General features: G+C 52.7%; 4 protein-coding genes across 4 annotated transcripts; 1 reads left to right on the top strand and 3 right to left on the bottom strand.

The window, feature by feature from the left end:
• Positions 1 to 722: 722 nt before the first annotated feature.
• ACET3X_007071 (uncharacterized protein) lies at positions 723 to 7,594 on the bottom strand. Its single transcript, XM_069453271.1, has 2 exons — positions 6,435 to 7,594; positions 723 to 6,388 (listed from the first exon to the last, which is right to left on the bottom strand). The coding sequence occupies exons 1-2, from the start codon at positions 6,999 to 7,001 to the stop codon at positions 1,076 to 1,078; spliced, it is 5,880 nt and encodes a 1,959-aa protein (XP_069305839.1). The 5' UTR covers positions 7,002 to 7,594; the 3' UTR covers positions 723 to 1,075.
• A 158-nt stretch (positions 7,595 to 7,752) lies between these two features.
• ACET3X_007070 (uncharacterized protein) lies at positions 7,753 to 10,053 on the bottom strand. The gene is made up of 2 exons (XM_069453270.1): positions 9,700 to 10,053; positions 7,753 to 9,647 (listed from the first exon to the last, which is right to left on the bottom strand). The coding sequence occupies exons 1-2, from the start codon at positions 9,919 to 9,921 to the stop codon at positions 8,874 to 8,876; spliced, it is 996 nt and encodes a 331-aa protein (XP_069305838.1). The 5' UTR covers positions 9,922 to 10,053; the 3' UTR covers positions 7,753 to 8,873.
• Positions 10,054 to 12,687: 2,634 nt separating this feature from the next.
• Positions 12,688 to 16,173, top strand: ACET3X_007069 (uncharacterized protein; the record flags this gene model as incomplete). The annotated part of the gene is made up of 3 exons (XM_069453269.1): positions 12,688 to 12,845; positions 12,921 to 14,688; positions 14,737 to 16,173. The coding sequence occupies 3 exons, from the start codon at positions 12,688 to 12,690 to the stop codon at positions 16,171 to 16,173; spliced, it is 3,363 nt and encodes a 1,120-aa protein (XP_069305837.1).
• Positions 16,174 to 16,526: 353 nt separating this feature from the next.
• Positions 16,527 to 17,943, bottom strand: ACET3X_007068 (uncharacterized protein; the record flags this gene model as incomplete). Its single annotated transcript, XM_069453268.1, has 4 exons — positions 16,527 to 16,687; positions 16,778 to 17,071; positions 17,124 to 17,194; positions 17,246 to 17,943. The coding sequence occupies 4 exons, from the start codon at positions 17,941 to 17,943 to the stop codon at positions 16,527 to 16,529; spliced, it is 1,224 nt and encodes a 407-aa protein (XP_069305836.1).
• Positions 17,944 to 17,995: the final 52 nt, after the last annotated feature.

Raw genomic sequence — 17,995 nt, 5'->3', positions numbered from 1 at the left:
AAGACTTAAGGTAATAAGTATAAGAATATATTAGATCTTATTATTATACTTATTATAGTTAACTTAAATAGTTTATCTCTTATATAGATTATTAACTAGTTATTCTATTATTTATAGAATTAGTATTCTTTACCTTTTCGTTAAAAAAAAAATCTCTTTTCTATTTAATTATTCCTTATTTTACCTTATAGACTATTACCTAAACCTATCTTACCTTAGTATAGACTAAGATTAGAGAAGTATAGTAAACCCCTATATAATACTTCTTAGTTATGGTAAATATACTATATCCTTACTCCTTATTATAATATATTATAATTACGTTACTAGTTAATAATAGCTAGTAATCCCTATTAGGCCTATAAAGATCTAATAGTCTTTTTTTTAGTTACCTTTAGTAAATCTTTTTAATTTTAGTTTTTATATAAAAGCGTTAGAGCTTTACTACCCTAAGATACTAATTAGTCTAGCGTTTAAATCGCGTTATTACTTTATCTTTTTTTATTAACTTTTATAACTAATAAGCAGAGGGATAGCTACTTTTTACTTTTTTGAAGTTTTATTTTGATGATATCCCCCTATTATAGAAAATAAAAAAATTATTACTTTATCTTTCTTATAGACTTTTACGACTTATAAGTAGAGGGATAGCTACTTTTTATTTCCTTTAAGTTATATTTTAATAATACCCCTACGCTTATAGAAAACAAAAAATTATTAACTAAATAAGTATTTTGTATATAGGCTATGTAATATAGTTAAAAAAGCGAAGAATAAGATTTTCCACTTCTAACGGCTGGAACATCTTACTGTAGGCTCGATAAAGAGAACGTTGAATATAGACATATAGTTTGGGAACGCAAGCGTTCGACACAGCCCATACATGGCTACTATGGGCAGCTAACCAGGGCGTGGAGGAAAAGAGAGACCATGAAGAACTCGCTGCAATGGCACTTTCCAAGTCAAGCACTCAGTGAAAAACACCGCCAACGCCATGCTGCGAAAAGTGTACTCAAGCTTCGGAATCAAACGTACAATCTACTGAACAGGTGCCGAACGACAGGCTCGGCATCACCTAGAAGTCTGTCGCATTGACTAATCGGGAAGGATCATTTTCTGGTATTCTGGCAGACTTTGCTTTTGGTGTAGGATCTGGATCTGGACTAGTTGCATCCTTTGTTGGCTTAGGTGTCTCAATGACAAAATCGGCAACATCATCGCCGGGTTCTTCGGGGAACATTACTGGAGGCGTAAGCAGCACCGGTGCGACTGTGGGTGCATCGAGATTGCTCTCATGTTCCTCTGCGGTGGGGTCCTCTGTGATCATTGGGGGTGGGGACGAAGGTAGTGCTGAGTCTGCTTGACCAACCTCGTCAACGGAAATTACACTGCCTCTGCTATTCGTTCGCATCATCTCGATACCGAGCTTGGATGCAGACTTTGGTCTGGTCTTTGGACTGCGAGTGCGAACAGGGGCATGGCCTAACTCATCGTCTTCGTCATCTCCTGATTCTGCTGACTCGTGTTTGCGTGTCTCTAGTATGCGACGTTTTGCACCTACTTGCTCTGCCGACCGCTGACGACGGATCGTTGCCTCTTCAAGAACAACTGGCGCGGATTCACCGTGGGGTAGGTCAGGTGCACCGACACGGCTGGGACTAGCTGCTTTGTGATCGACATTAGCTGCGTCATCCGAGATTCCCAAGCCACTCATGGCTCGCGCGATGTCTCGCTCCCTCCAATCGTCGGCGTTGTGAACTCTCACCGACATATCCTCGCCTGCACGACTATCGTTGTCGCCGAAGAAGCTAGAGCTAATGGAGTCTTCCCGGCTAGAGCCTCTATAGCTGGCAGAAGGCACGGGTGGGTAGCCGGAAGAATTCGAGGTCGTAGGGCTATCTTCTTGACGGGAAGACTCTTGCCGGAGTCCAGAAGGCATGATTGACGGATATACCTGGTTCGGCGTCCAGCCTGGTGGGGGTGCTTTCCACTGGCAAAGCCGACTCAGCGTATCCGTAAGCTTAGCTACAGTCGGCGGCTTTTCGATAAGTGCATCGAAGTAGTGAGGCGCCTGTAGTTCTTTCAGATAACCAGTGACAGCGACGATCGGAGTATGGGTGTTGGCATTCTTCGTGTCTCGAATCATTCGAGCAACATCTGCGCCGTTGACCTGAGGAAGTCGAAACTCCATCATGATAACATCGAATTTGACTTCGCCCATGGCATACCGTATAGCTTCAGACCCATTAGTGACAGTCAAAGTGCGGCAGCGCAGCTTTTCCAGCAACTTCTCCATGACGAGTCGTGATACCGGGTGATCCTCACATATCAATACGTCCAGTGGTCGGAAGAAAGGACCATCACCAAAGCTGATCTGTGAAAGCCTCCGAGAGCTCTGTCGGCGTCGCTGCACGCGCAGCAGAGCCTTTGCGCGAGAGTCTTCAGTATCGGAAGATGAAGGAGAAACATCAAGCACTTGACTACGGCGCTTGTAGTGTCCTGGTAAAAGATCACGCACAACGTCGTCCTCTTGAGAGCCAAGAGTTTGAGATCGAGCGCGAGGTGACGAAGCCGCGGTCTGACCCAAAGATGATTGACGCTGTCTGGAGACGGATTTCTCTTGGGACGTCGTGGACGGGGCTGATGGTGTTTTCGGAAGCCTGTTGGGTGAAACAGCCTCAGGAGAAGGTCGCAAGCCCGACACGCGGGAGGGGTCGAAGAAGCTGCCCGGTTGCAGCGATGACGGATTGCTTGTCGAATGCGATAGCGTGGACGAGCTGCTAGATGTCTTACGTCGATCGTGATGCTGTCCTGTGCTGAATTGCACGAGCAAAGGGGATGATGGCTGCGAGCCACGACTAGGAGAGGAGTGTGGTCCACTGACTGAAGGAGAGGATGGCCGTCCGTTGGCCTTGTTGGTGGATAGGGTACGTTTGAGCGGGCCTGGCAGCATCGGGCTGTTTTCCAAGGATGGTGAAGGTGAAGTGACGCTAGGTGACTGCAGCGGAGGTGCAGGCTTGTTTTGTGGAAGCATCGCCTCTGCACGCAACTTCTGGATAACGTCCTTGTTCGCTTTCTCCAAAACGGGCAAGTTCTTATAGCTGAAGTTTCCAAAATCATCAGTTGCCATTGGTTCACTGAGCCTCCGTGACCTGCCCTCTCGTACGTGAGCTGGAATGTGAAGAGGAATCAGGCCCCGCTTCATTGTCGACACAGTCACTTGTGATCGCACTCTGGACAGGGCGTCATGAGGTCGGTCAGGGTAATCAGTACTCGGTGTGCCCGCTGGTGTGGTCGATTCATCCTGGAACTCGGGACTGAAATTTGCCATCGCGGCTCCTCTGGTATCAAAGTATTCTGTATCTTCCGGGTTCTCGGGTGCCGGAATAAAGGATGCTTCATCGTCCCGCAGGGTATCCCAGTTGATATCTGCAAACCATGGGTGGCTCCGAATTTCTTCTCCGCCACTGGTGTATTTATCATCCTTGTTCGCTCCGAGTCGTTGTGCAGGATCAGAACACATCAAACGGTTCATGAGATCCTTTGCATCATCCGATATGTCGTACAACTCATCATCGTCCTCTGGCCAGTCGATTTTTCGTGCAAGGATGTTTTGAAAAACCTCATCCGGTGTATCTGCATGAAAAGGAGGGTACCCATACAAGGACTCGAACAAGATGCAGCCCAGAGACCACCAATCGCTTACTTCATCTTGCCCGTTACCAGCGATTGTCTCTGGGGCAAGGTAATCCGGTGTGCCAACAAACTTTCGGTCGCTATCTTCCGGATCAAACAGAGTCATGGGCGGAGGTGGCATTGCAGATGATGATGGTGCAAGCGTGTTGTTCTGAGCTATTACAGACTGGCTCATTGAGTTGGGCGCAGGGTAAAGGTCGGGAGAACCATCGTCACTATACGCTTCTTCTTCGATTGGAGATCGTCCGCGTGGCTGGCCGAAGGAGTCATCAGCAATGGAAAAGCGACGGAACATAGCCTGTAGTGCATCGCTATCCTGGCTGTCGCTCCGGGTTCCTGAGGCCCGCCTTGACCGTTCCCGGCTTTGATGGGAGCACTCTCGGTTCAGGCTGAAGTAAGACGGCTGACCAATATCTCCAGCAAGAGCAGGTGTCATGGAGGGTGTGTGCGAAGGCGAGTGGTTCAGATCAAAGGATGCAGATCGTGAGGACCCCACAGATGTGGCGCGATGGAACGGGCCGGTCTTAAGCAGGTCGGGCGCAGGCTCAACTGACTTGAGTGCACGCTTTTGTCGACCAATCATACCCATACGCGACAAACCGAAGTCAGTAAGCTTGAGATGGCCTTTTCCATCGATGAGTAAATTGTCTGGTTTGAGGTCGCGATGGACGATGCCCCGGCTGTGCAGATGTTCCACACCAAGGACAACCTCAGCAAGGTACTTCTTCGCCCAGTCTTCCGGTAAAGCGCCCAGAACCTTGATCAATGAGGCACAGTCACCACCATTCAGATACTCCATTACAAGATAGAGATAGTCCTTGCTCGAAAAGGTCCAGTATAGTTTAGCCACAAAATCACTCTCACCTTGCCACATCATTATGGCTCGCTCAGCCTTGACATTGGTGACTTGATTCTTGGCAACCATGTCGGCCTTTTTCAGCACCTTGATGGCGTAGTATTCTCCAGTGGACTTCTTCTTGGCGAGGTAAACGCTACCGAAAGCACCCTTGCTAATTGGTTTGATGATCTCAAAGTCCTTGATTGATGGAGGTACTGCGCGCGGTTGCGGCTGCGTAGTAGGAATCAAGCGAGGAGAGACAGGCCTAGGGCCATCCGATCCCGCGGTAGACGACTGTCGGCGGTGGTGGTTGAGAGCATGGACCATTGCCGGCGAAGAGAATTCCGTGGTAGGTAAGATTGGTGACGTTATAGGTGACTGCAAAGCCTCGACACCACTTGGGAGGCGTGGCTTGTTTGTTCGAAGAGGCGAAGATGGTGGGGGCACCATGGAGCGGGCGGGCGAATGCTGTCGACTAGACATTACACTTGGGAGTATCAAGCTCTTACGCTTGCGTTCGCGTGAACTAGCTACCCTGCTCAGTCCTACATCCGACGTTGCTGGTGAATCGGCTCGACGAGGACCAGACAAGACAGACGAACGCATGCTGGTATCACTCTCAGCACCAGCATCACTTTCGAAATGCATAGATTGGCGCTTGCTCTGAGTTGCGATACTAATCGCTCCTGCATGGGATCGCGGTGTTTGACATCCTCCTCTAGGACTACTAGAACGGTTTGAACCGGCTACTGAAGATTCGCGGCGTCCGACCCTGGCTGGTAATGAAGCGTCTGATGTGTTACGAAGAGCTTGCGCCATTGTTGAAGGAGCATCGAAGGATCCAGGGAAAATTCCTTCTTCACCAGGGGCTGTATCGGTATCATTGGCGTCTGACGGTATCTCTTCTTCGGGCTGCTCGTCTTCTGAAGAACTATCCTCGCCAGCCGCAATGCGAGCGGCTTTCAGGATTGCAGCTTCGATGCATTCCTGGACTAATATATCGAATTCGATACGGAGACGCTCAGAGTACTCAAGTACCCTCCTATGGCGAGTAACAGCGTCGATCTTTGCTCTGGCGAGCCGGCTGGTATCTTCACACAAAAGCTTCAGACCCTCCGTATGGTCGACCGAGCCTGTAGTTGGTGATTGCCACTGGAGAACTTGCGATATGCGATTCTCTGATTGCGGTGATTGTGTGCGGATTTCGGTAGCTGCTGGGCCACGCCCGTTATCCTTGACTGCCGGCGTATTGATCTCTAGAGCTGTATCGCACAAATCCAAGACAAGTTCAACGATACGAGCCAAAGGCCTTCGAACAGCGAAGGATCGTGCGCGATGGTGACCGAATCCAGTCGAACGCTCGGAGCGCTCGCGTGATCTCGAAGGCGGCGATGCAGGGGAATTGCGGCCTGATGGTGTACCTGATGATGGTGTTGATGTCGAATGAATAATTAGTCCCTTGTACTCAGCAGGCTGAAGCGGTTGTACCGAGTCGACTGCTGCGGCCCTTGAACGCTGGCTATGGGATTCAAGGGTGTCTAGGACCTTTACGATAGCATTACGGTGCTCAGAAAGTGTTTCTTGCGCCATCTGTACGTCCATTTCTGCGCGATGTTCCTGCAAGCACAGTTCGGAGTGCTTTTCAAACCACCAGGGCGTGATTTGCCGTTCACAGATTCGGCAGAGGACAGGAAGTGGTGGTGCGACGTCACCAGGGTCTGTCGCGCTCTGCTCGGCGAGGCCGGTGAGGTAATGGGCAAGGACTTCGGCCCCGACTCCAAGAGATTCGACAAGGACCTCTGGAAGATCAATCGTCACCTCACGAATAATCGATGGCCGGACCATCCACATTGTCTGCCTGGGTCAGTCTGTTGAAATGGAGGAAGGAGTTGGGACGTACATGGCTCTCCGCTCCAGTGGTCCGGTCGTAGACCATAATCCCCTGTGCTTCAAGGTTCAGAAGCTGATCCTCTTCCTCCTCGACGTGGGTCGGAGACATGGGCAGCGACTCGTGGCCCTCTGCGGATGGGTGCCTCGACTGCCGCTTGCGTAGGATGGAATGAGGGCCTAGTCGTACGGTGAAGCGGGCAATGTGACTCCTGGAATCGTCTTTCCTAACCGACTCGATGGCGTCGGCAAAGCTGTCGGCTCCACCGCATATGATTTCTAGCACCGGCTTGCCCGTGACTTCCTTGGGCAGGGAGCCAATGACGTCGGTCCACGAAGGGCTGACATAGCGAATCTTGCCCTCGAGGTCCAGGTCCATGATGATGTTGAGGCTGTGCTCGGCTGCCTCCTTGAGGTCTGCACGCTCGTTGCGCATGTCCTGGCTGACGGTGCGTTCCATGTTCTGGCGGTGGCCGAGGGAGCCCACAGCTTCCTGCTTGAGAGCAGTGACTGCGGGCGGGGCGAGCGTCGTCGGCTTCTTGTCGTCGGCCATGGCTGAGGTGGGTTGTTGCGCGTACATTGAGTACCGCTATCGCTGCGAGAGCCCGTCGCCGGGGGGGTAATGGGCGGGTGCCCGAGGGCTGGCTGGTGCTGGGCTATGCGCAGACAGCTGCCAGGACCATGGTGGGAAAAGAGACGACGGTCCGGAAGAGTCGGGCGTGTAGGGCAAAGGTACGCGTTGTTGAGCAGGACGGTGGGTAGTGCTTGCTGACTGCAACGAGAGTGGGCCGCGAAACCAGGATGAGGGGACTAGTCCAGCTGCATCATGGTGCTAGGGGAGCGATTGGGTGATGTAATGAGCGTCGAATCGAGCCTTGGTGGTGGGTGCGTGCGTGCGTGCGTGTGGGCAGTAGTGTCTGAAGGGTGCTGGTGATGGGTAGGGTATTCCCTATTCGGCGGCCTCGTCGGTGATTGTCGTGGTGGTGGTGGTGGTGGTGGTGAGCAGACGGGAGAGGGGCACACAGTCGACGTCTCAGCCGGCAGCACGACAAGTTGGGGGAGACGGCGTGGACAAAAAAGAAACAACGCCAGGCGAGCGGATGAGCAGCTGCAGGCATGGAATGGGCCTCTTCGGCACGCTATCCAGCTGGCAAAGGTCCCCACGCAGCACGCAAAGCACGCGTCGAGCGAAAGTCACACGGAAAACAGCCGTGCAGTGGGCGGAGACTAAGGGCGGGCTAGCGCCCCCAGCTACGGCGGCACATGCTGGCCGCCAAAATAACGGCAGAACGTCTTTTTTCCGTTTCACCCAACACTGCCACGCCCGCCCCGTCGTTGCGCAATCAATCCCCAGCGACAGACGGCATCGAATCAGCAAGAGGCCGACGGCATACCATTCCTCTCGCAGCCATGTTCATCTGTCTGCCTGTCTGTCTGTCCGTCTGCCCGCCACAGGCCTCCCATCGACTGACCGCTGCTTCCTCTGCATGCTCGTGGTAATCCCTGGATCAAGTGCAGCCCATTGTGTTATTTGCCCGCCCATGTCTCTTGTCCGCTTGGACGACGCGAGACGAACCACAGGCGGCGCATCTTCAGACAGCATGCGGGCACGTAAACACTATTCTGCAAAACCACGCTTGTAGTCAGCCCTTACCATCAGCCCCTCTTCCCCAGTGCTGGCCACTGCGCCAAACGATAACTAGACTGCTCGGACAATAACGTCGAGTGGCTGCCGTGCAGCTTCTCAAACGCGTGTTCACGCCATCGTCAGCCGAGCGTCATCACCATAGCCCCTCAATTGACACAGCCCAACGTTGCACCACCTGTGTCGTTATTGCTCTCCAACAACAATCGTGCCCCTCGCCAGGACCTGCAGCGTCGCCGTGGATACACCAACCTGGCAAGACGTGTAGATCGCTTCTGTCCGCCCAATCACACCCTCGGCGCATGCACCTCTGTTCCATCCCCGTCCTGCTTGGACGCGGCCCAGGCCCGCGACGTCTGCACCTAAGCCGGGCTTGTCTGCGGCCATATAGGCATTACACACTGCAAGGTGGAGCGAACCGTACATGTGCTATTCCCGCTCCGTACCATTCCCATTCGACATTCATCAGGGAACCATCCTGGGACCTCGACGTTGGATGTGTCCCGACAAATCGTGTGCAAGCGCAGCGCAGCACCACACCCTCCCCACACTAGCTTTGCGTTAGCGACCTTCGCCACCTGAGCGACGATGTGCATCCAGTCTGGAGTGATTAACCAAGATTTATTGACCAACGGCCAGATGGCGTTACAGGCCCTAACAACTTGCTGTGTGCCGAAGCCGAGTTTTTCAAGACGATGCGACCGACAACGCTGCCGCTTCCGCGCCGAAACCTTCGCTCCATCACGTGCTACTCCGAACATCCGTGGACGTTTGCTTACAGTCCAGTCCACAATATCGACTGTCAAGCTAGTCAAAGTATACTGCCTCAGGCTTATGCACACAAATCTTTCCAGACGAGTCGCTCCTGAGTACTACTCTGGGATCCTCTTTGCTCGCCTTGACGCTCTTTCCATCAACTGTCTTTCCCTCATACAGGACCTCAACTACTTCGCCGTCGATGTAACCAGGTAGCGAGTGCCATTGCACTTTCTGGCCCTTCTTCGGTACCCGAGTTTTGTCACCGGCAGCTCCAATTGGTTGGTCACGTTTTCCGCCCGCACTTTTCTGTTTCTTGCTCGGAGCCTCTGCATTGGCACCGCGTCCACGCTTTGTGCCCGGATGCTCGTCCTGCGCTCCGCTCCTGGACTTGCGGTTGGCCTCCAGAAACTTCTGGTATTCTCGTTGGTCGTTCTTCATATGGTCTGGGTCGTCCCATTGCGTGGTACAGTCCGTTTTGCTCTTTTTTTCAATCTTGGTATATGTGTTGGTACTGTCGTCCTTGCTAGCATCCCTCCTGGCGCGCGAAGCCTTTGAGGTGTTGGCAACGTGTTGCTTGCCCTCTTTGCTTCCCTCCTGCTTTCTTTCATCTGTTTCTTCCTTCTCTTTCTCACTCATCTGTTCCCAGGCCTTCTTCGGTAGGTACCGATGTTCTAGACCATTTCCGTCCTTCGCGTTTCCACTACCTTCTTTTGTCTGCCAATCCTCCTCTGTCCATTGGTCGAGATGCTTCGCACTCTTGTCCTTCTTATCTGTGGTATAGCCTCCACCGCGTTTTTTGTATTCAGAAGCCATCATCTGCGCCTACAATCGATGTGTCAGCGCTGCCCAAAGTACTCAAGATCGGTGGACATACCTTTCGAGCGGACCATTGGCCGGGCGCACCTCCTTTTCCGCCAGCCTGAATCTCTTCCTTGACCTCGTCGCGGAGCTCTGGATCTGTGTACTTATCGTTGGTCTGGGAAGGCATCTTCGATGATACTGATCGAGTAGCGAATCTTGAAGGAGTTATAGTAACGCAAGGCGCACGGTACGCGACAGCAAACGACAATGATCGGGGAAACAGCGTGCGATACATTCCAGAAGCATGGGCGTCCAGCAAACCAATCTTTGTACTACCCCAGATTTCCTACCACTGACGCACAGGCACCTGCGTAAGCCCCAATCCTCCTCATCTTAAGCATCCAGCCATCCTAAATCACCTACATCATCAAGTCTTAACAATTCTTCTGTGGGCAGCCAGAGCACCTCGGAAACTGGTACAGCACGTTTCGCCCCTTTCGCAAGCGCGTTGGGATGACATCAATGACTTCTTGATATTTCGCTTTGGGATGGTGTCGACGCTCGGACCCGAAGCTGCGCAAAGGTTGAGGAGAAGCCACTTGATGCACAGTACCCAATCAGCTCCTCGGCGTGTGTTGCAAACCCCTAATTTTCTGCTTCGCAATGTCTTTGCGCAGGTAGGTGCACTCACATTGTACATATCCCCAGCATGGAGACGCATTGCGCGTCTTTTCAGTGTCCAATCTTGACAGTCCTCAAATTGTGTGCGCTTTCCGCCGATATGGGCCGGTCCGAAGCTAGCGTGCCACAGGCGTAGGTTACTAGTCAAGTGCAGCCATCATTTCGCAAGCATTGTTCCTTTTCCTGCATTTACTCGCGCAAACGACTCAAGTGCCCATGCCATTGCGTGTACAGAGACCGGAAATTGTAAAGCCATCGTTTTCCTGTAATGAGCAAAGTCTCTAGTATGTGACCAGCGTAGAGACGCATGTCTCGGAGCATGACCGCAGCCTTGCATAGACAACATCGAATTGGTCCAGCAAAGTATATTGGGCCTGTGTGTTTATCTCCAGGGGCCTTAGTTCACTGGGGTCACTCTATTGACACCGAAACTACTTGCTTACATACATAAGCCCTGGTAATCATAACTGTCGACTGAACTTACGTTGTACTAAAAGATTGGTAGCTCACTACAAAACGTGAAGACTGGCTAGCTATCGACCAATCCACTCGGCACTCGCGCCACCATTGCGTACACGCTAGGGAATAGAAAATCCGAACGCTTTCTGTCATAGCTGTGTCCGATTTTCCCTTCCCGACGTATCATGTTAACAGTGTTTGGGGTGGCCCTCCATCATGGCATTCAATGAGGGCACTTGGCTGGATGACGAATCTACACTGCAACCAAGTTTTCCTTCCTCTCCAGAGCCGTACGGCTACGACGCCTATATTTAGGATGCTAGTAAAGTTACACCAACTCCTTCTTCGTATGCGGCGGACGACAATTTTCCCTGTCCCATTGGAGCTTACATGTACTACGCCTTTTGAAGGCTCCTTGGAGCACCTGCGGAATCCTAGAGGATGCCGTAGTGTGTCGGCGCCCTTTTGCCCACACATTAGGAGCATGTAGAACTGAGAGCGAACGCCTGGCCTATCCTAAGGAGTGTTCGCAGAAGGCTTTCAAAAGGCATCAAGTGACGACTGCGGTCCACATATGATGTAAAGAGAGCAGTCTGATACTGTTAACGCCTGCGATGGAAATTTTACAAGAATGTGTGCTTTCGTTCACAATGACCGATTTGTATCTCACAATGTCCTCGTCTAACCATACCCAAATCTTCTTGACGATGCGTCTTGCTCTAATCCTGTTCATCGCAACGATCACGGCACTACCTGCTTTGCTCCACTCCCGGACAGCCCCACGGGATGCTCCTTTTCCCGACGTCTCCCATCCGGTGGACTACTCTTTCGGCGTCCGCGTACCAAGGACGTCTGATCACCTAGGTGGCAAGGATACCTACTGGTTGAAGAGTTCTGCCTATGCAGCGTGTGCGGCGGGTGTGGGTGCACCGAAGCAGGTGGTAGCCCGAGTTCGGGTGGCCAGGCCACTTGAACGGGGGTGAGCAGTAGTGTTACTCGTAATGGTGCCACGAGTAGTGACCAGACGAAGAACACGACGTACAAGGTTAGTGTTAAAGGGAGGTATACTCTGTTCAAGGGATTCAACGGCGCGGTCGGTGGACAGCGGGTTGCGGACAGTCAGAGTCAGTGTTAGAGGGGTTCAAGAAGGTTTGTCGTTGGTACAATAGTGTAGAGGTCAGGAAAATCGGTCATTTGAATGCCGTTACAATTCTACTTCTTTGTGTCGTCACTACACATGAGAAATCTTACGTCCTTGGCCGGTAAGATTTGGGAAACGGTTGATTAGACGGTGGTCATCCACATATACCTTGTTTGCATGTCCTGCCATGTTTGACAAATATCTTCTTTCTGCACTCTGAACTTGGAGCGTCGTGCGTTTATTTTCTTCGGGTTTTGGAAATTCGTTTCCTGTAGAACATGTCTCGTTATATTTTCATCTTCATGTCAAAAATGATTAGTTTTATGTGACAGGCCTCCTTGCGCCTTCGCTCCGTTCAAGATTACCATGACGTCTTTGCGATCAGATGGAACAATAGGAGTCGCCCGTCAGACACACCAGGAGCTCCAGTGGGAGAACAACAACTCACGTCAGCATGGTGACGCCAAGGTCGTTCAAACACGTATCAGCAGATTCACCGCGTTTTTGCCACGACATGCCGAAGCATGGAGACGATAGGGGAAGAGAGGACAAGAAGCAAAGAGGCACCAAGTGGAGATGAGCGGGTAATGGATACGGGGAGGGGGCAGGGAGCATGGGCCTTTCTCGCCAAGATGCGGGGAGAGCTCCTGCCCCAACACGGATGGCTCACGGCACCAGCCATGCAAGGTACCACAACTGTTGTAGCGCGCAGCTGACGTTGAAGCCATCTCTACATAAGCGGCGCCCAAAGTTGCTCCCACGCTTCTATCCACATCCAACATGGGTGGAGAGTCTCACCGCAATATGCCGGTGCCCGTCGCGAACGACTATCCCACGCTGGCGGCTGGTCCGGTTGGCAAGCAGATCCACAGCATCTACCAGAGCCGCTTGAGGCAGTTTGTCGATGGCGGGCAGTACCGCGAACAGAGTCTTATAGGGTAAGCATGCAGTTCCACCACGCCCACAGCTTCGACTCGGTGCCTGGCTTCAAGAGATGCTCATACGTCATATAGCAAGCTCACCGAAGCTGTTGCCTCGGGTTCCGACTGGGTCAAGCTCTCCGTCTACTCGCCCCCAAACCTCTCGCGCCCTCTCTTCAAGGAAGCTACCTCTCATGCCTTCCACCCCACCAAGGTCGGCGAGTCCTTCGGCCCCAGCTGGTCGACGCACTGGTTCAGGGTCCAGCTCACGGTTCCCAAGCACATGCTCGACAAAGAGCATCTCGAGTTCGTGTGGGACGCCAACAACGAGGGGCTCATCTGGACCGAAGATGGACACACTGTTCACGGGCTGACCGGTGGTGGTGAGAGAACACAGTGGATCCTGCCCAAGGCCTACAGAGACGGCAAGGAGCACACCTTCTACGTCGAGATGGCTTGCAACGGCATGTTCGGGAACGCGCCCGGTGGCGATTCCATCCAGCCACCCGCACCCGACAAGTACTACACGTTGCACACGGCCGAGGTACAGGCCGTCAATCTGGACGCGAGGGCCCTCTATTTTGACTTCTGGGAGATCTCAGACGCCGCTCGCGAGTTTCCTGGAGACTCGACACAGGCTCACGATGCCCAGCAGGTCTGCAATCGCATCATCGACACCTTTATCGCCGGCAATGGAAGTCGAGAAAGCATCAAAGCAGCGCGCAAGGTTGCCGCCGAGTACGTGGGCAAGGACGTTGACTCGCACAAGGTGTACGAGAGCGACCAGGAGGCCATTGTGCACGGCATTGGCTATTGCCACATAGACACGTGTTGGCTATGGCCCTTCGACGAGACCAAGCGCAAGGTCAACCGATCATGGTCGAACCAATGCGATCTCATCGAACGATACCCCGAGCTTCGCTTCTGCTGTTCACAGGCGCAACAATACAAGTGGCTCGAGCAGTACTACCCTTCCACGTTTGATCGTGTCAAGAAGAAAGTCAAAGAGGGCAGCTTCCAGCCTATTGGCGGCAGTTGGGTCGAGCACGATACCAACCTTCCTGGCGGAGAATCGCTCATCAGGCAGTTCTTGTACGGCCAACGCTACTTTGAAAGCAAGTTCGGCCAGAGATGTCGTACCTTCTGGCTACCTGACACATTCGGATACTCGACGCAATTACCCCAAATCTGCCGCATTTCCGGCATGACGAGATTTCTCACACAGAAGCTGAGTTGGAACAATATAAACAATTTCCCACATACAACATTCAACTGGGTCGCGTTAGACAACAGCCAGGTCATCTGTCACATGCCGCCATCAGAGACATATACGTGCGAAGCAAATTTCGGAGATGTCAAGCGCAGCGTTACACAACACAAGTCGCTTGACCAGGACAAGTCGTCTTTGATCGTCTTTGGTAAAGGAGATGGAGGCGGTGGCCCAACATGGCAGCATCTTGAGAAGCTTAGGCGTTGCCGCGGCATCAGTGACACAGCCGGTCTTTTACCCCGTGTCAAGCTGGGCGACTCAGCGGACGACTTCTTCGACCGTCTAGAGAAGAAGGTCGCAAACGGTACCGAGCTTGTGACGTGGTACGGCGAACTGTACTTTGAGCTCCACCGTGGTACATACACCACGCAATCCAACAACAAGCGCAATAACCGGAAGTCTGAAATCATGCTCAGAGACATCGAGTATCTTGCGACCCTGGCCACAATCAAGAACGGCTTCGGCAAGAAGGGCTCGTACAAATACCCCAAGAAAGATATTGACGACATGTGGGAAAATGTGCTGTTGTGTCAATTTCATGACTGTTTACCTGGGAGTTCAATTGAGATGTGTTATGACGACTCTGACCGCGTAAGTTGCTGTTCCTCGCTTCTTCGGTCTACTACTGATTGTTGTTAGATATATGCCGAAGTGTTTGCGACTGGCGAGCGTTTGCTCTCTGATGCCCTTGCTGAACTCGGGTTCAACGACGAAAGTCACTGGGACCATGACACGAAACTTTTCGCAATCAACACCTTACCGTGGAACCGCACCGAAATCGTGAAGCTGCCTAGTTTGGCAAGCCGAACGAAGTATGGGATGGCCAATGCTCAGTACGGTCTCGCGCACCGTGATGGGTCTCAAAAGGGCTTGGGCGCTCTTAACGTCTACCCACTCACCTCAGCATACCCCGCTTCGAAGGCGTCTATTGAAGAGATTCACGCTAATTTTTTCGAGCTTCGTAACTCTCAGTTCATTGTGCAAGTCGCTAATGGCGCCATCAGCTCGCTCTTCGACATTGCCGCTGATCGCGAACTCATCCCCAAGGGTGCCAAAGCCGGCCAGCTCGTCATCTACGACGACAAGCCACTCTATTGGCAAGCCTGGGACGTCGAAGTCTATCACTTACAATCCCGCCAAGAACTTGAGCCGAGCAAGGTGACCATATCGGAGAACAGCGTACACCGAGTCAGTCTTGAGATTGAGACGAAAATTTCCGACAAGTCCTGGATCAAGACAACCCTCAGTCTGCCTGCAGCTGTTGGAAACACACCCAGTGCTATTGAATTTGACGCAGAAATTGAATGGCACGAGACGATGAAGTTCCTCAAGGTCGAGTTTCCAGTTGATATTGTGAATACAGAAGCCAGTTATGAGACGCAATTTGGAATCGTACGCCGACCCACACACTACAACACAACTTGGGACATGGCCAAATTCGAAGTTTGCTGCCACAAGTGGGCCGATCTGTCCGAAGCCACATACGGTGTCGCCATTCTGAATGACAGCAAATACGGCTTCGCGGTAGCCGGCAACGTCATGCGCCTCTCCCTTCTTCGCTCGCCTAAAGCACCCGACGCCCACGCCGATATGGGAAGCCACAAGACTCGTTATGCCATCTTCCCTCATAAGGGCAGCGTGGATGAACGCACGGTCCGCAAAGCCTTCGAGTTTAACAACCCACTCAAGATTGTTGGACGTCAGGGTCCTTTGTCTACCCTGCACAGCAGTCTCCTGAATCCTTTCCACATCTACGGTGCACCCAACCTTGTGCTAGACACTATCAAGCGCGGCGAGGATGACGAGGATGTCAGCCGTGGCGAATTGCCGGTCAAGAAGGGTCATTCCGTTATTCTGCGTATTTACGACAGCTTGGGTGGAAAGAGCAAGGGCGTACTTACGTGGGGTGATGTCGACGTCAAAAAAGTGATCAGAGTTAATGCACTGGAAGACGAGGAGGGCGAGCCTCTAATGATTAGCGACATGAGGGTCGGAACAGAAGAGAAGAGCGAGCAGGGTGTGCCGGTCGAGATTCGCGCATTCGAGGTCGCGACATACAAGCTCATTCTGGCGTAAATGGTGACGCGGATCATTTGACGGGTGATGAGTCAGGAACAGGAGCTGTATGTACATGGACACTCATTCAGGTTTGTGGAGTTATGGGTTCTTGGGTCATTCGCAGCGTCTCAGCATATATCGCTCAGCATCAAACATAACACTACGTGTCAAAGTATCAATAGCCAGCATGCTATTCGATATGATGTTGTAATTCAATACACTGTATCCAAAACGCCGATAATGCCATGTCCCAAGCTCTATGCATCCATCGCTCGACTTTCACCGGGCATTATACCACGACTCTCAGAAAGAGGAAACTTGGCTGCACTGTAGGGCACTCACCCCGCTCATTGGTCCGAATTGAAACGAGCTTAGTGGATGCGATCCAACTTGAGTCTGTTCCTGGCAATCTTGTCATCAACCTGGTCCGTCTTACCAGTGATGCGGGTAATGTGGGTATTTTGCTTGTCGACCTCCTCGCCCATCGCACGACCGAGGTGGTTGAGGTTCTTGGCCATGCCGTGGAGTGCATCTGGTGATAGAATAGTCAGTATATGTGCATTCACGGCCATCCATGGTGACGTGGCGTTCTAATACAGGATGATGAACAGGAGAGACATACCCAAGTTGCCATCAATCTCATTCTCCATAGCATCGTCTTCCTCGTCGGCTTCGAATTGGAATTTGGAGCGCGCGGCAAGCGAACTCTTGTTGTTGCCCGTCGGGCCACCTCCCTGTTGTAGCTGGCGCTGGGCTTCATTCGCGCGAGCTCCAGACTCCCACTTGGCACGGTTGGTGGCTTCCCGCGTCTCGCGGTCGCGGGCGTGCTGGTCCATGGCCTGTTGCATTTGCTTCTCGCGCTTGGAGTTGCCCGTGAAGGGGTTGGGGACGATGGAGAACATGCTTGCATTGATGCCTGGAGACGCTTTAGTCAACATTATCGCTGGTAATGTATAGTGCGTCCTTACGAGCCAATTCTTTGGTTTGGCCATTGGCTCTGTCGCTCTGGATGGAGGCAAGGTCGAGGTTGCGTTCAGTGCTAGTGACGAGTCAGTTGTGCATCTGCATGGCCGAGTCCGGCCAAACTCACTTGTGAATACGCTCTCCTTGTGCGGCCAGGGTTCCCAGAGTTCCACGACCAGTTTCCAGAGCTTGTTCAGCTAGACGGAGAGCATTCCTCGTACTAGCAACGTCTTGCTGCTTCATGAACTTGATCTCCTGCTTTGTGGCGTCGATGTCCTCCTCTTCTTGTTCTTCAGCCGTCAGCTGACGGTCTTCGTAGGTTCCATAGCCGCCGGGGGCGGATCCGTAACCACCAGGAGCAGCACTGCCATATGCGCCGCTCGGGGTGCTTCCATAGGCACCGCTCTGTCCGGGGGCGCTGGGCTGCTGGGGCGGCTGCGCTTTCTGGCGTTGGGGCGCATTGCCAAAGAGCTCGTTGCGGCCTGCCTCGGTGCTCATGGTGTCGTTGGACGCGGTCCGTCCAAGGCCTCCGTAACCGCCAGGGCGCTGGGGTGCACCTCCGCCGTAGCGGTCGTTGCCATAGCCTGACTGCATGCCGTAGCTTCCACCCTGGGCACCGTATCCACCTGGCGTCTGCCCATAGCTCTGGCCCGGGCCTGTCACGGCGGGCGTCTTCTCCTGCCGAAGCGACGTGTCCTGACCACCAGGAGAGTAGGATGGGGGTGGCTGCGCGTACGGGTCCTTGGCTACAGGCGCGGCATAGGGATTCTGGGCTGCTGGGCTGGCTGTTCCGGCCTTGTCTTTTTTCTTGGAGAACAGTCCCATGGTTGAGGTGCGGCTGGAGGAGATTTGGGAGGAGATTTGGGCCGAGAATTCG

Source organism: Alternaria dauci, chromosome 6 (assembly GCF_042100115.1).
Source record: "Alternaria dauci strain A2016 chromosome 6, whole genome shotgun sequence".
Taxonomy (NCBI): Eukaryota; Fungi; Ascomycota; class Dothideomycetes; order Pleosporales; family Pleosporaceae; genus Alternaria; species Alternaria dauci.
The sequence above is the reverse complement of the archived record's forward strand: the minus strand, read 5'-3'. Positions and strand labels throughout refer to the sequence as shown.

Bases quoted from the DNA above. Each gene is read 5' to 3' on its own strand.
- ACET3X_007071 (XM_069453271.1), bottom strand. From the start codon at position 7,001: ATGTACGCGCAACAACCCACCTCAGCCATGGCCGACGACAAGAAGCCG. The intron at 6,389-6,434 runs GTACGTCCCAAC...TGACCCAGGCAG, and splicing joins CCACTGGAGCGGAGAGCCAT to ACAATGTGGATGGTCCGGCC.
- ACET3X_007070 (XM_069453270.1), bottom strand. From the start codon at position 9,921: ATGTATCGCACGCTGTTTCCCCGATCATTGTCGTTTGCTGTCGCGTAC. The intron at 9,648-9,699 runs GTATGTCCACCG...CATCGATTGTAG, and splicing joins GCCAATGGTCCGCTCGAAAG to GCGCAGATGATGGCTTCTGA.